This window comes from Martes martes (assembly GCF_963455335.1).
Source record: "Martes martes genome assembly, chromosome: 10".
Taxonomy (NCBI): Eukaryota; Metazoa; Chordata; class Mammalia; order Carnivora; family Mustelidae; genus Martes; species Martes martes.
The window spans coordinates 59,551,547-59,567,706 of NC_137898.1; the positions used below are offsets into that span (position 1 = coordinate 59,551,547).

Below are 16,160 nucleotides of genomic sequence, written 5' to 3' on the forward strand. Positions count from 1 at the left end.
TTCCCCCATTCTTCTATGACACCAAACGGCCCTTCAGAGAGGAGCAAGGAGAGCTGGGGAGAGGGTCAGAATCCAGATCCAGATTTCCTGAGGCCGGCTCCACTCCTCCCTCCCTCCCTTCTTTCCTTCCTTCCTTCCCTCCTTCTATCTTTCCACGCTTCCTCCTTCTCCTTCCCCTTTACTCTACCTCCCTTCTTCCTTCCTTCATTCTTTCCTTCCTTTCTTCCTATCCTTTCTTCTCTTCCTTCCCCTCTTTGCCATCTTTCTTTCTTCCCTTCTTTACTGCCTCCCTTCCTTCCTTGCACCGTGAGGCTCAAATTTTAGCCCGAAGGCAGGGGTGGGACATTCCAGGGTGAGAAAGGCACAGGGTCAGAAACAGCGTGGTTTGGGAGTGGGGGTTCCTGGGGCTGCACAGAAATGGTGAGCTCAGCGGCTAATAGGATTGGCCATGGCGAATCCCCCAGCAAGGCACGCGCTGCACGAAAGGACGAAGCGCCAGGGTGACTCAAGGTCAGGATTACAGAAACTCCGAAGCGAGAAGGAAGCTTAAAGAGCCAGGCGGTGCAGCCAGGCTGGGATGATGGCACTGTCCAGCCTGGCGGGAGAAGGCAGATTTAGCCCCGCCCCGACCGAGGGAGGAGGACTGGCCCAGCCCCTCCGCTCTGGGAATCTTAGACAAACGGGACCAAGACCACCTCTGAATCACGGATGATATGTTATCCAGCGAACTGAATGACAGTCAGCGACTGAGATAAGTCGGGAAAGTTGGGGAGTGCCTGGAGAGTGAGGACGATTTTCTCTGGGATCTGTGTGCCTCCTCTTTGCCTCCCCCTTCCGGGTCCCACTTGGTAGCATCTTCCTGATCCCCTTATCTCTTAAGGCGCTCAGGGAAATGCCCCCCTGCAGGAGCCTGCTGGGAAATGCTACTCTGACTGGCCAGGAACCATGAGTCCTGCAGCCCCGGTAAGGAACAGTCCTCTGGGACAGGAAGAAGGGCCTAGGGTGGAGTGGGTGTCCCTCTCAAATAGGGTTTGGGTCCAAGAGCCCTTCAGGATCCCCAACAGTCCCTGTTCTCTGAATGACATCCTAGGTCTGCTCTTAGGTGGGTGCTTATGGGTTTGAGCTATTCAAGGAAGTGATCATGGAGGGGCAGACCCAGGTGGTCGACACAGAAACAGTCTTCTTTTCCCAGTTGGTCCAACTCCAATCATTTTATGCCCTAGAAAGATCTTTTGAACCCACAAATCAGACCACCTAACTCTTGAAACCCCCACCCCCAAGCTCCAGCCACTATAAGAGCTGTAAGAGCTCATAAGAGCCAAGCAAGTCATGAGCCTGTCATCCAAGTCTTCATGTTACATCCTTGCAAACCCTATAGCTCCATCCTCTGCCACTCCCCATGCCCTCCCCATCCCTGCACTCTATTTTCCAAACACACTGAAGTACTGGACATGCTTTTGAACTTTCTGATCAGTGCTCATATGATTCTCTTAGCTGTCCCCTGGGAAACTCCTACTCATCCCTCAAGGACCCTTTTTAGCCTCCTTGGGAGGCCTTCCTGAACCTCTTGGGCAAAGTGAGACTCCTCTCCCATGGTTAAATCATATCCTGTGTTTACATTTAGCCTCCCCCCGCCCCCACCAGACTGGAAGCTGAGGAAGGAAGGAGGAAAGGCCTTGTCGGATGCTCCTTTGTGCCCTCCACTAGCGCCCAGTACAGTGCGTGGCACAAACTGAGTATTGAGAAAACATGGCAAAACTAGGAGCCTGGCTCCTCCTCGCAACCTTACTTTTTTTAGAGAGTGAGTTCATGATTTTTAGGTAATGTATTTCATGATAAATGAGCGCACAGATGTCTTGGCAAAATAAAATTACAGGTGCAGCTTCTCACCTGTGCTCCCGGTCAGCACAGGGTTACCGCCCAGGAGAAGCCTTGTACATCCCAGCTATAGGGCTGCAGACTACAAGTCCCAGAAGCCTCGTGGGCGCCCATCTCTCCCCGCCCATCCCCTCTTGGAGGTGGGGCGGGGCCAAAGGGCGGGGCCCAGGGCTAGCCTAGCCCAGGGCGCAGCCTGGGGATTGAAATGCCCCAGGCGTTGTGGGGCACACAAAGCGCAGGCGCAGCAGGTTGGGTAGCCGCAGCATCAAGTAGCGGCGGTTTTGGCTGCAGCATCCGCAAGAGGTGTGGACAGGTGGGTGCATCCAGGGGAGGCTGGAGAGGGAGTTTGCACCTGACCCTCTGTCTGACCAGTGTTAGGACTTGGAGAAGGGAGGGAGACGCAGGAGAAGCATGGACAAAGTCAGGCCTTCCTGCTCAGGTGTGCCAGCCCTTACTACGCAGCAACAGGTGTGAGCAGGTGGGGGAGGGGTAGAGGCACCCGCTCGCAAGTAAGTCGCCCTCAGAAAGAGAGTGAATCTGGATCCCAGTCCCAGCTCCTTCACATACATGGACAAGTCATTTGCTGTCCCTCAGTTTGTCCACCTGTAAAACAGGAAAGATTCTGCCCATCTAATGGAGTTACAGTGGGGACAAGGTGAAGTGGTATAGTATGTGCAGCGATTTCCGAACTTTGCTGCACATTAGAATCCCCTGGGATCTTTAAAGACTATCAGTGCTCGCCTCTCAGCCCCAGACCTTCTGATTTCGTTTTTATGGAGCATGACCTGGGTATCGAGAGTTTTAAAATCTCCTACTGGTGTGATGGTTAGAAACTGGGACTGCTGGGCGTGAAGGCAGGTTCCCCTGCTTTCTAATCAGGGAGATCTGCATGAGTGATTGAACTTCTCCATGACTATTTTCTGGTAATAACAAGGATTTTTGTGAGGCTTCAACAAGATAATAGATGCAAACACTGAGAAGCCTGCCTGGCACATAAGGCTCGGGCAATCAGAGCTGCTTTTGAACTATCGTTTTACATACTTCATAAATGCCTCAGTTGAGGTGCAAGTGGGAGGGAGGCTTTTCTTATCATGAAAGTCCCTCATTCATTGCCCTGGTTTTAGTAGTCTGTGCTGCCAGCATTTTGAAATTCGAGGGTTTCCAACATTGTAAGCGTTCCTCACCCCCACCTCTACCTGCCTCATAGACATGCCTTCACAGATCCAGAATCAGAAGCCAGGCAGAAGGGACATGGTCAAGGTTATGGAGCTGAGGTTGGAATCCAGGCTCCCGGGCCCCATTCTCACCCCCGCACAATGGGTGGCTGCTCTGCTGACCCCACAAGAACAGTGCTCTCATTATCCTGCTGGAGCAGAGAAGGAGAAGGAGACAAGCAGGCTTGCCCTTGTTTGTTTACGAACACTCCCTTAAAGGTTTCCTCGGTGGCTCCCCCAGGGAGGACCAGGGAGGACAGGGCTGGGGCTTCTCTCTGGGGAGCTGCCCGGGGGGCTGCTGATGAGGCCTCTGTGTCCCGTGGCTCCTCTCACAGGTCCCGCCTGACCCCACCCTGGAAAGTCCTTTTGAAGAAATGGCCCTGGTGAGGGGCGGCTGGCTGTGGAGACAGAGTGAGTGACCCTGGGCCAAATCCTTGTCTGTCTGTACCTTGTCCAGGGGCAGGAGGGTATAGAAGTGGCTTGTTGGGTGTGCCCCAGTGAACCATTCTCCCAAGAAACAAGACCCTCTTTCCCCCCTCTACGCCTTTGTTCGTACTCTTCCCACTGCTTGGAATGTCCTTCCTATTTCTGACTGCTTGGTAAATGTCCCCTTCTGTGAGGAGCCTTCTCTGACTTTGCCTCTAACCCCTGCTGCAGCCTCTGCTGTAGCACCAACAGTGTAAGTTCCCCACACTGTTCCCAATGCTTCATACATACCTTCGTGATAGCATTGATCCCCCTATAAAAGAACCACCTTTACCTATGGGTCTTACCCCTCCCCATACTGGCCCCAGACTGTGAGCTGCTTAAGAGCAGGGGCCGGGTTTGAGGCTCAGCATATCCACAGCACCCTAGCCCAGGGCTGGCCACAGAATAAGGCTTAGAATAAAATCAAAACGCCTCTGTGCCTTGGAATCTGTAAAGCTCGAAGAAGCTCCCATGTCTTTGCCCTTTCTGTTAAGATTTTCAATTGTAAAATGGCTGAAGGTAGGGCTCAGGCTTCCAGACCCACCTCTGGCCAGAATCGTGATCTGAACAAGAGCTACCCTGGGTTAGGAGCTCTCCAGCGACCCACTACCATACTCACTTCATTCAGTTCAGCAAACACTGAGCCCAGGCCCTGCTGGGTGCCAGGTCCAGTATGGGGAGCTGCAGGCCCCCCAGTCTGGTAGCTACACAAAAGGCTGTCACACAAGTGGGAGATAAGAGATAAGATGGAGGCTCAGATAAGGAGAGGTCTTTGTCCTTGAAGAAACCTGGGGCTTGGCCTTGGAAGCCCCCAAGGAAGGAATCTGGTTATTCATTTACCATTGAACACATTATGGGGTCTCTGTTATGTATTAGGCCCAATGAGAGGCATTGGGTGAGCAAGGCAGAAAGAGGCCCTGCCATCATTTCAGGAGGTAGATAGATAAGAAAGGGGGAGGTCACAACAGTGGGGGTTGGGGGTAAGGGGGGTTCCTGCCCCCCTGCAGGCTCTGCTATCAGCCCGCCTAGCAAATGTGGACCATCGCACAGGCTCCATCCTCCGCCGCTGGAAGCGGAACTGGTTCGCCCTGTGGCTGGATGGGACCCTGGGCTACTACCGTGACGAGACTGCGCAGGACGAGGAGGACCGCGTGCTCATCCAGTTCAACGTCCGCGACATAAAGATTGGCCAAGAGTGCCATGGTGAGAAGCCCCTTCCCCTCTGGCACTGTGACTCTGGCCACGGCCCTCCCACTGCATCTGTCTGATAATACCTGCATCAGGCTCTTTGCCCCTTCAGAGGGCTTCCACAGACAATGCTTCTAGGCCTCTATCAACACCAGCTTGTGTGGGTGCGAATTAAGAAATGAGTTCCTTATTAAGTTCCGGCCCTGTGCTGGGCCTGGGTCCTATACTGGGATCACAGAGGTGAGTCTGACACAGTTCCTGCCTTCCAGGTGCCAGGAACTAGATAAAGATGAAGCAAAATAAGGAGGATCAGAGAAGTTCAGTAACTGGCCCAGAGTCACACAGCAAATCTCCTCCACCAAGACTCAGGCCACAATTATAACAGGGTCACTGATAGATGTCTCTAACAAGGGCTGTAGGCAATGTGGAAAGGCTGAAGGGTTCTAAAGAGTAAAGCAGAATCCCAAAAGAAAGTGTGTGGGATCAGAGGAGGCTGGCAATGGCCTAGAATCAGGACCCAGAGGTCGATTCCTATTCTTGTTTCTATTTTACTGGGGGACCTGGGACCTGTGCTTCGTGGAAACCCCATATGCGTGTGTCTGCCTTTAGATGTGCAGCCCCCAGAGGGCCGGAGCCGAGATGGCCTGCTGACCGTGAACCTGCGGGAGGGCTCCCGTCTCCACTTGTGTGCAGAGACCAAGGATGATGCCATGTGAGTCCTCCCAGAGAGGATAGGGCAGAATGTTGGGGAATGTACCCAGATGCCTCCTCCTGTTGGGCCTTCTGATTCCCAAAGGGTAGGAAGGGGGGAGGGGACAAAGATTGTCAGCAGGGCGGAGGCTGGGCGGAGTGCATCTGAATGGCTCACCGTGATTGGTAGGGTACCCAGGAAAGTCCTCACCCAGAATGTGATGGAACCCGTATACTTGCCTCAGGTGTGTGGTCCCCGATCATAGAGAGTCATGTATTTATCCGACAGAGATGCGCTCTCACTCGGGCTGATACAGGGGAAAAGACAGCTCACTGACATCCATAAAGGGTCCTCCTTCCCACTGCCTTCTGAGAAGATGCCTTGGTGGGTGGCTTTCATCTGAGGCACAGACCCAGAACCGCCTCACTGAGGCAGCCCACTATTGTTCCGGGGACACCCCAATGTCAGGTGCAGGTCCACACTGCAATACGGGGTGTGCCTGCTTCCTCACATTCTTTCCCTTCCTACCCTCTGGCTGAGGGTCAGTCAGCCTTCACATTTAGAAGAGAGAAAGAGATGGGGTGTGTGGCAGTGGGGGAAGCTGAGCTCCAGGCAGACAAAGCACAGAGCCGCCTTGTCCACCCCAGCCAGGTGCCATGGCAACCAACAAAGGCTCGATTGTCTGGTGTCCACTGGGCCTTCACGGGCTCTGGGGTCAGAGTGTTGGGGAGCTATGTTGGTAGGTTTGGGGTGTGGAGGTGAGCTGCAGTGAGAGGACCAGCCCAGGCGTGCCAGAATCTGAAGGCCCCTAGGAGACCACCCAAGCCCAGCCGTCTGTTGTCTAGACAGGGAAACTGGAAGAAGGGAAGGGTGTGGGCTAAGAATGAATCAGGAGGCTCCAGCTCCAGTGAGGGCTCTGTCTGTGTGACTGGGCTGGGAGGGGGGTCACCTCTGTCAAGGGAGTCAGGAGGCTGGTTGAGGAGGAAAGTAGGGGCCTACATCTCGGGGCCTGACCTCTCACCTTCCTCCTCATGCTTTGGGGTTTGCTTTGCAGAGCGTGGAAGACGGCGCTGCTGGAGGCAAACTCCACCCCGGTGAGCAACCCCATTCTCTCCTTTTCTCCTCACCACCCCTTCCTGCCATGGAATCATGGGTGATTCAGACTCGGTCTCTGCCTGCCAGGAGTTCTCAGTTCCCCTAGATGCGAGCGAATAGGTTTGTGTGGACTCAGATGTGCTAAGTCCCGAGTGGAAAAGGACAGAAGACAGACAACTGGTGCTTGGAGGAAAGAGAGAAAGGAGGTGGCCTGTCAGTTGGGCGAAAGGAACCACCTTTTATTGAGCAGCTATTATATGCCCGGGGTGATGTGGGTCCAGTTCTGGCTGCTCGAGGCAGTCCTGTGAGGTGGGGATTCTTGTTCCCTCCCTGCAGATGATAAGATTGAGCTTCATTCAGCCACACAACAAATATTTACTGAGCTCCTACTATGTGCCAGGCACTGTGCCAAAGGGCAGGGGTCAGAGGTGAACTAAGTTGGGAGGTGTAGGCCCTGCCTTCCTGGACTCAGCCTAGTGTGCAGCCGGACGGGAAGCAACTAGGCACATAGTTCATGATTCTGTTGCAGTCATGGGAACTGCTCTGACAGGACGTGCCGCGTGCACTCAACGTGTGACCACCTTGGTGGCCTGATCCTGGTGGGAGTTCAGACAAGGCTAAAGATGAAACCTGAAGGATGGACAGAAATCAACTGGCTGAAAGGGGTGCGGTGGGGTGAAGGGAACAGCTTTCCAGGCAGAGGAACTGCACATGCAAAGGCCCTGAGAAAGGTTATGACTTTAGCAAGTTCGAGAACAGAATGAAGGCTGGGGCAGCTGGAGATTAGGGATGGAGAGCAGGGGAGAGAGCCTGGCATGATGGGATGTGTTCCCGACATTGGTTTCTGCCAAGAACAGCAGGGGGTCATTGAAAGCTTTTAAGCAGTGGGATGAGATGAACAGATCAGACCAGATTTGTATTTTTTAAAAAGATAAGTCTGGCTGGTAGGTAGGGAACAGACAGCAGAGGGTTAAGAGTAGATGCCAGGAGACTAGTTACTTCTAACTAGGCTGGGACAGAGTTCTGATGACTGGCTGGAGGTCTGGACTAAGCTGATAAGGATCAGACATATTTAGGAGGTAGAGTCAATGGAGCTTAGTGATGGATGAAGGTGTGGGTTTGAGGAGCCGCCCAAAGCCCACAGCTCAGGGGTGCCCCAATTTGGCGCATCTGCCTGACTCCACGTTCGGTGCCTGCTCCTTCTGTCTGTGGCACAGGGGAGCCTGATCTGATCTAGAGAGAAAGTCTGGGGAGAAGTAGCGGAGAAGACATGATTGTGTTTAGAACCCTTCTTGGGCCTGCATCTGCTGAGGGCGGGGCATCGTGCTCGGTGCCTGCCATTGTTTGTACCATTTAATCTCCCAACAGCCTTGGTAGGGTAGGTACTTTGAGTCCCATTTTACAGATAGGGCAGGTGACCTTCAGAGAGGAAGTGACTTAGCCATAGCCTCACAGTCTTAAGTCAGTGGAAGAACCTGTACAGCACCTCGGCCAGTGAGACGGGGAGGGAAGGGCATCATCTGCAGAAAGAGCTGCATGAGCAGAGGTGGACAAGTGGGGTGTGCACACACACACGTGTGTGTGTGTGTGTGTGTGTGCATGTGTGTGCAAGGGGCCGGAGTCTGGCCTGGCTGAACTATAATACATGGAGGGAAAGAAATGGGAGAGCTGACCTCTGAGGAGCAATGAAGGGTATTAAGCAGGGAGGACTGTGGCCAGACTTCAGGGAGCAGACCCCAGCTTCTGGGTGGAGGTTGGATCAGAATCTGGGAGTGAGGAGGCAGGGGCAGCACTCAGCAGGGTGGAGGTCCCCCTGTTAGCTAACCTGCCTCTGAGCTCCAAATCCCCCCGATGCAGGCAAATCTGTCCCACCCGAAAGAGGCGGAAGGAGGTGAGGGCTGACCGTCTGTGCTCTGTGACTCTATGAAGCTGCCTTGTCCTTTCTCTGCCTGTGCACCTTCCTGCCACTCTGCTTCCCACAGCTCTCTGCTCTGACCCTCTCTCCACCTCTCACTACCCCTGCTTCACACACACCCCTCTGGTCCCTGGGCTTGCTCGAGTAGAATGTGTTTGTGCTTCTGTCTCTGTACCAGGGGCTGCCTGGCTCCGAGTGTCCATGCCTGCCCATGGCTGCTCTCTGTTCTGTGCTTATGGAGGAGTGACCTGCACTTTGTCCCTCCATGTCCTGCAGATTTATCCCCCCTCTGGATGGAGGCTGTTCCAGGGAACACAGGGCCAGAGATCCGGCCAGGGGCAAGGCTGGAAGGCCAGTGAAGGAGGGAGGTGGGTGGGAAGGTAGATCAGACCTGTTCTGTCCTCCCTGGAGACTGGGAGCCTCAGCAGCCTAAAAGAGGCGAAGCTGAGCTAATTTTGGAGACTCTACCGATCCTTCTCTGTGTATCTTTGGCAAAGTCACTGCCCCCTCTGAGACTCCCTCCATTACCATGGGCTGAAGAGGAAGAGGACAACTCTTCCCCATGACCAGCTGACAGAGGGGGCTGGTAGGGCCTGTTAAAAGCTCTGAGCTTCTCCAGATGTAGAGGGCCTCTGACAGCTCCTTCCCTCCCTCCCTCCCCCTTCTTGGGTTTCTGTGGCTTAAGCAGGCCCCAGCTGGAGCCACCGTCCCTCCCAGGAGCCGCCGAGTTTGCCCCAGGGTCAGGTGTGTGACCCGCTCGTGGAGCCCCTGTAAGGTTGAGAGGCGGATCTGGGTAAGTGCTGGCTCAGCTCTCCCTGCCTCTGTTCTGGCCATGACGATGCGCCTCCAGAACTGGGCCCAGTCGCCTCCCTTCCCTGCTCACAAACATTCCATGGCTCCCTATCACCCACAGGACACCACCCATAGCCCCATTTTCAAGGCCCTCAGGATCCGGCCTGGGCGAGTCTCGTCTACCACATCTTCCTCCTCCCCTGTGCTCCAGGTGCTCTGCTGTTTCCTCTGTTCCCAGCTGTGCCAGACCCATTCCCTCCTCCCAGGCTTTGCATGTGCCATTCTCTCTGTGGTGAAAACTCTTAGTTTCCTTATTCACCTGACAAACTGATGTTTAGCCTCTAGGAGCCACTTCAAAGGCTGCCCCCTCCTCAGGGAGGACTTCCCAGACCCCCACTCACAGCCTGCTGCACTAAATGCTTAGTATTGTCTTCTTAGGCCTGGGTACAAGTCCCTGTATTTTGGTCTCTATTCTCCCACGAGACCTGGGACTTCCTCCAAGGTAAAGACCAGGTCTAATCAGCTCTGCCTCTAAGGTGTCTAGCACAGTGCTGGATATACAACAGGTACTCAATGAGTGCTCAGTGATCGGAACAGTCTTTTGACTCTCCTTATTCCTGGTGCATGGAGCTAGGGCAAAAGTGGGCCTCAGACAGTGTTCACCAAATAAGCAAATGACCAAAGGGAGGAAGGAGGTGGGAAAACCCTCTGTAATGGCATCACTACCACATATCATAATTTAGTCCGTATTTGTCCCCCTTACCCACCCCAGAATCTCTGGAAAGCAGGAGTGGGAGATGGATCCTCTCTCTGTCCCCAGTGTTCAGCAGGGCACAGGGTGGGTGCAGGGGAGGACCCTCCTCTTATAACCAACTCTGAATTTCTTTCATGGCACAGTGGTGCTCAATGTGGCTGTGCCTTTGAATCAATTCAGGACTTATTAAAAAAAAATTAAAAATTCAAGCATTCAGATCCTACCTCTGGATGCTCTAATTCCATAGGTCTGGAGTAGGGCCTTGGAAATCTCTGGTTTAAAAAACTTCAGGTAATATCGATGTGCAGAACCACTGAACTGAAGTGCCAGGCCCACACAGGTCCAGTTGCATAGACATGGCTCGGCTGGATTCTCATTGTGCCTTAGAATGGGCACTGTGGGGCAGACTGTTCCCATCTGCAGATGTGAAAACTGAGGCTTTGAAAGGCAATATAACTGGACCAGGTCACTTGATTCATCAGTGGCAGGACTAGGACTTCTATCCCAGCATTCTGAGTCCTCCCCCTTGCCTGAATGAGGATATAAGTGTTTTAGGCATCCCCGTGTTTAAAGCGGGGGAAAGGTTGTATTTGTATGTGACCCCCTGATTGGCTGACCCTGTACTTGCAAAAGGGGCTAGGCTTTTAGGGAGGGAGAGGATCAGGGATCAAGGCCTTAGGTTCTATCCATGAGGTCTCCGGAGGATCCCCTGCCCTGTTGCCAGGCGACCCGTGTGAGTTTTCCTCTGGGCCAACCAGGCCAGAGGGTAGAAACAGGTGCCGCAAGGGGTATGAGGTGGTGTTTTCCACTCTCTCCAAGGCCCAACCGCGCCCCTGGCTTACTGTGCAGCTACTGGGCAGGTGCAGGCTCTAGACCTCAAGTCCTCTACAAATAAAAGTCAAGGATCTGAGTGCTTGGCTCTCTGTAGGCCCTTCTAGGTATGGAGTGCAGATCCTGGCCACCCTCCACTAGAAAGCCCAATTGGATCACCTTTAGGGGAGAGCACAGTAAGGGAAGTCACTTGAGACTGAGCATTGATTGTCTGAGCCTCCTGCATTTCCTTGGGACTGGTCACTGTCCCTAACTTGAGGCTGGACTTAGAGCTGGGTGACTCGCTGGTATTTGACTCACTTGAGATTAATTCAATCCATTAGGCACCTATCATGTTCAGAGACATGATTAGACCTTTCTTTATGGGGTGGGGGGGTCTCCCAGTCCGATGGGAGACATACACACTCGCAGGGATACAAACAATGACACTGTAGAGTGATTGGTGCTGTGATAAGGGGAGTCTAAGGGCCCCATCAGAACCTGAGGTTCAGGGAGGGTGATACTTGGGTTCAGTCTGAAAGAGAAGTTAGGTAGGTAGATGAAAAATGGGGAGAAAGGCAACCCCATCAAAGAGAAATGGCATGGAAATCTGAAATCACAGTTGTGCTTGGAGAACTCCCCTTTATAGCCAAACTTTTTTTTTTTTTAAATTTTATTCATTCATTTGAGAGAGAGAGAGACCACAAGTCGGCAGTAGGCAGAGAGGGATAAGCAGACTCCCTGAAGTCAGATGCTTAACCGACTGAGCCACCCAGGTGCCCCCACATAGCCAAACTTGTTTTTTTTTTTAAGATTTTATTTATTTATTTGACAGACAGAGATCACAAGTAGGCAGAGAGGCAGGCAGAGAGAGAGAGGAAGGGAAGCAGACTGCCTGCTGAGCAGATAGCCCAATGTGGGGCTCGATCCCAGGACCCTGGAATCATGACCTGAGCCGAAGGCAGAGGCTTTAACCCACTGAGCCACCCAGATGCCCCTATAGCTAAACTCTTACAAGAGTTGTCATGACATGTTGATTCCATCCTTTACCTCTCAATCATTCTTCAACTCTCCATAGCGTAGATTCTTAACCCAGCCATGCCACTGAAAAATTTTTTTTTTCAAGGTTACCCACAACTTCCAAGTTGCCAAAGCCAATGGCTTATTCTCTTGGCACTGGCCAAAAAGATGGACAGAAGAGCATATTTAGAAGTTAAAATCATGAGACTTGCCTGGTAGCTGTCGTGATGTGGAAGACAAGTGTGTGAGGACAAGGGTGCCAACCTGATGTCTTGGTTTGAATGCATGGTGGTGACATGTAGAGAAAAGCACTTATAGAAGAACAAGTTTGGGAGATGGAAAGATGATGACATCACTTTGGGATTGGAATTTAAGACACCTAGACTGCTAAAGGGAGTTGGACCATTCAGGTGTGACACCCAGTTAGAGATATAATGTGGAAGCAGGGAGCTAAGAAGAAGGGACCAGGAGAGAAGGGGACCTGCCCCCTCTTCAGGTCGGCTCCCCTGGGGATAAAGTGAGGGGCTTGGGTTCTGACCTTCCATTTAATTCAGCATATATTTATTGGTTCTTGCTATTCATTAGGCCCTGCATGTAACAGAAATTAATCAGAGTCCTTGCGTATAAGTAGCTCACATTTGGCGTGCAGGCAGGAAAGGACAGGAGGAAAGATGGGGAAAAAAGGTACTAGCAGAGTCCATAGAGAACTCAGGAAGAAAGAATTTTTTCTGAAACCAGAGGGTTTCCTGGAGTGGGTGGCTTTTGAGTTAGGCTTTGAGGGGTTGATAAAATCCTAATGGAGAGACTGCATACCTCCCTCCCAGAGACAGCAATGACCCCTCTTTTCTGAGCCCCCCTCCCCAGCTCTGTGGTAATGTGAAGATAATAGTGTCTGCAGTAAGGACTAGAGGAAATAATACATGTGGACACCTCCCTCAGGGCCTGGTACATGACAGATGCTCAATAATACTTTACTTTCCATCCCTACCCTTCCTTTCCTTTCTTTCCTCCCCACCCTTTTACTTCTGGGCCTGGGGCTTGGCCAGATGCCCCACCCCATGATGAGGAGAGTAGAGATTTCTCCAAATGGGACCATTGGAGAGCGGCTAGCAAATAGTAGACTGTGTATGGAAGTTGGGAGCCATGGAGAATTTTTGATTAGGGGAGTGCTAGCTAGGAGGCCAGGGCAGGAAAATGGGATCACTGGGAGCTGGATGTAGGGCTAAAGTTTTAGAGGACAAGGACCATGGACCATGTGGAGGAGGCAGGGCCTTTTTCCAGGAGCTTGCTGGTTCCTAGGGAACCATTTCTAAACTTGGGGAAGTGGTTTTGTGGGTCCAGAAGGACCTAAGCCAGGTGTGTGGGGTAGGAGACCAAACCGGGGACAGAGTTCCCAGGCAGTTAACCCAGTCGAGCTCCTCAGGTGCGTGTCTACAGCCCGTACCAGGACTACTATGAGGTGGTACACCCCAACGCGCATGAAGCCACATACATCCGCAGCTACTACGGACCGCCCTATGCAGGTAAGTATCCCGCCCAGTCCGCCCCCTGCCCCCACCCTCTGCCCCATTCCAGTGCCAAGCCCCGCTCTTGTGGTGACCACGGATTTTCCCAGGCGGGACCCTCCACTGGGCCCTCCCCAACCGGAAATTTGAAATATCTCGTGGACCAGCGGCCCCCACACTCCATAGATCTGACCTTTCCTCTCAAGGCCGGCCCTCTTTCAAGGGCTGTCCCGCAATACCCGTTTCTGAGCTCGTCGCGACCCCTGGTGGCTAAACATGGGAACGACCGCCTCCCGCCCAAAGGGCTGGCGGTTGGGAAAGCCCACCCTCTGGTGTGTCAAGGAGGTTCTTCAAGATCCCGGAGTTTTCTCGCTGTTGCACCCTAGACCCGCAGCCTCAGAATGTCCGTAGCAGATTTAAGGCTTGTAAGCCCTGGGGAAAGAGCGCAAGTCCTTTCCGAATCCAGGCCTCAGTTTCTCCAACTGAGGTGTAGGAGAGTGGGCTCAGCCCCTTGTCCTGGGTTGGGTGTGAGTCTAGGGGAGGAGAGGGACAAAGATCTCTCTGCTCCTAAGTCCCCAGCCCTCATGGCTCTCTCCACAGGCCCCGGCGTGACGCACGTGGTAGTGCGGGAAGATCCCTGCTACAGTGCTGGCGCTCCACTGGCCATGGGCATGCTTGCTGGGGCTGCCACAGGTGCAGCCCTCGGCTCGCTTATGTGGTCGCCCTGCTGGTTCTGACCCCTGGGACTCGGAGTGTGGACCCTGCGCATAGACCGACAAACCCCTGTTCTTACTTGACCCCACCCACTGCTACTCTAAGCTCTGCCATACTTTGGCTCCTTCCTCTCCATTAGCCGCTTCTGGACTTGGATCATCCATCCCACTCCCCAACACTATATTGGAAGAAGCTATCATCCTAGGCGCAAACATAGCTCAAAATCCTTGTATCTCCTGCCAGACACCCCAGAATTTTGTTATAGACATATATGGACAGGTTTCCTGCAAATACAACAGGACACAGAAAACACAGCTCATGTGACTTCAAGGTCCCATGTGCTGGAGACACAGGAGTCAGGTTCTTTCCTCCAGCTGCTCCAGGGTTTGTAGGAAAAACAGAAGTAAATAAACACTTGACAAGGCAGACTTATCCATCCTTTGGCCCATGAAGGTAAAAGCAGACGAAGGTAGGCTAGGAGTAGGGTTGTTGGCAAGAGTGCAGAGCAGTAAATATCACGGCATGTCCAAGGACTTAAGAGTTCATTTAGGCTGGGGTGAGGACTGGGATCAGATCATGATGGCCCTCCAGGCTAAAGAGCTTGCTGGATAAAGGCGAGATGTTAGCTCTTTGAAGGGAAGTTTCATGATTGTGCCTATAATGAATATATTGCCTGTTTTGCTAATATTGACACATACTCAAATCCAAAACATTCTCTGAAGTTAGCCCCATCCTTTCCACTACCAGCTTCCTGGGTCCCTTGTTCTTTCAGTGCTCAGAAAACATCTATTCCCTATGTTAGGCTGCCTGGAGCAGCAATTGAGCTGAAGCTGGGGTCTCTTTGCTGGGGGGCAGATGAGCTCTGTTTGGAACCTCCAGCCCTAGGATGGTGCCTCCATCAGGAAATGCATTCCTGGTCCCCAGGAACTTGGACCTATCTCCGTAACTGTGGCTGTCAACCATCTCAGGCTTTGTCTTTTCCTTCACTCTGGGGGAGATGGCAGTGTTCACCTCTTGGGCCTGATCCACTGGGAAGCCCCACACGTGCCTTCCTGTCAAGTGGCCCAGCAGTCTCTCCATTTGGCTTGCTTCCAATTTCTTTTCCCATTCTGTACTAATAGAAGTGCTAACATTCCTGGCCAGTAGCCAGAGTAGCCTGCTAAATTTCCCTTGTAAACAGGGGCTCCAATGGCCCTGCTGCAGGGACTAATAAAGATGTGATTGGCTCTAGCCCTGGCTCTGGCTTTTTTATCTATAAACCACATCCTGGCCCCGCCCTGGGGGCCTTGTTCCCCCTGGGACATCTTGGTGACTCAGCACCTACTAGTGCCTTCTTTGGTGTACTGGGAAGAATGTGTAGATTCTGCGGGCAAGTAGAACTGGTGACAGCATGTTAACTGAGCAGTTTGGGGGCAACTCACTTAACCTTTCTGGATCTTGCTTTTCTCACCCATAGATAAGGTGGTAGGTTGAAGGTGACCATCCGCAAGGGCTCAAAGGGAGAGGCTGTATCTGGGTCTCTGCCATCTGATCTGTTGGGTGATCCAGGTTTTGCCCTGTCTGCTGAGAGTCTGGTGGTGTAGGGGTCTTTTCCAGTAGGTTCCCATCCTTCTAGAGGTGAACCAATGAGTTAGTCTCATAGAAAGTAGGTGTCTAGGGAAGGAAACACAACCATCTTGCATCAGGCCTTTTAAGGCTGCAAGTAACAGAAACCCCCTGCTCAAACTTTTTAAGCCAAAAAAGGGAAAGCACTGAGTTATTTAACTGAGAAATCCAGAAACTGTTTGATGCAGGGATTCAAAGAGTGTCCCTCAGACTTTGTTTTCATCTTTACAGCCACAGGGCTGGCTCATTCAAAGGCTCCAGTGACATTCAGCAGCTCCAGACTAATGCCCTTCTGGGGTCAAGTCTAGCCAAGAGAGCTCTTCTTCCTTCAACAGTATGAACAAAAGTCCTAGGACTGAAGGACCTTAGCCCAAATTGGGTCCTGTGGTCATCCATAAGCTATGGTGATCTGGAAAAGACAGCCTAAAACAACAGGGCTTAGAACAGGGGTGGAGTGATGTCCCCAAGTAAGTTTGGGGCATCATTGCCAGAAGTAGGATGAACAGATAAG

The 16,160-nt window shown here is 52.5% G+C and overlaps 1 protein-coding gene across 2 annotated transcripts; it reads left to right on the top strand.

Moving 5' to 3' along the window:
* Positions 1–654: 654 nt before the first annotated feature.
* Positions 655–15,273, top strand: PLEKHB1 (pleckstrin homology domain containing B1). Of its 2 annotated transcripts, none has more exons than XM_080816443.1 (7): positions 655–963; positions 3,428–3,503; positions 4,611–4,763; positions 5,358–5,460; positions 6,494–6,533; positions 13,249–13,348; positions 13,931–15,273. In XM_080816443.1, the coding sequence occupies exons 1-7, from the start codon at positions 946–948 to the stop codon at positions 14,065–14,067; spliced, it is 627 nt and encodes a 208-aa protein (XP_080672569.1). In that variant the 5' UTR covers positions 655–945; the 3' UTR covers positions 14,068–15,273. The 2 variants fall into 2 exon arrangements, with proteins under 2 accessions (XP_080672569.1, XP_080672568.1); XM_080816442.1 differs by lacking the exon at positions 655–963 and adding an exon at positions 2,075–2,191.
* Positions 15,274–16,160: the final 887 nt, after the last annotated feature.

What these genes read in the sequence shown, in the direction of transcription:
- PLEKHB1 (XM_080816442.1), top strand. Translation starts at nt 2,084, where the DNA reads ATGCCCCAGGCGTTGTGGGGCACACAAAGCGCAGGCGCAGCAGGTTGG. An exon ending in TCCGCAAGAGGTGTGGACAG is followed by an intron (nt 2,192 to 3,427) that starts GTGGGTGCATCC and finishes CTCCTCTCACAG; the next exon opens with GTCCCGCCTGACCCCACCCT. An exon ending in CGGCTGGCTGTGGAGACAGA is followed by an intron (nt 3,504 to 4,610) that starts GTGAGTGACCCT and finishes ACCATCGCACAG; the next exon opens with GCTCCATCCTCCGCCGCTGG.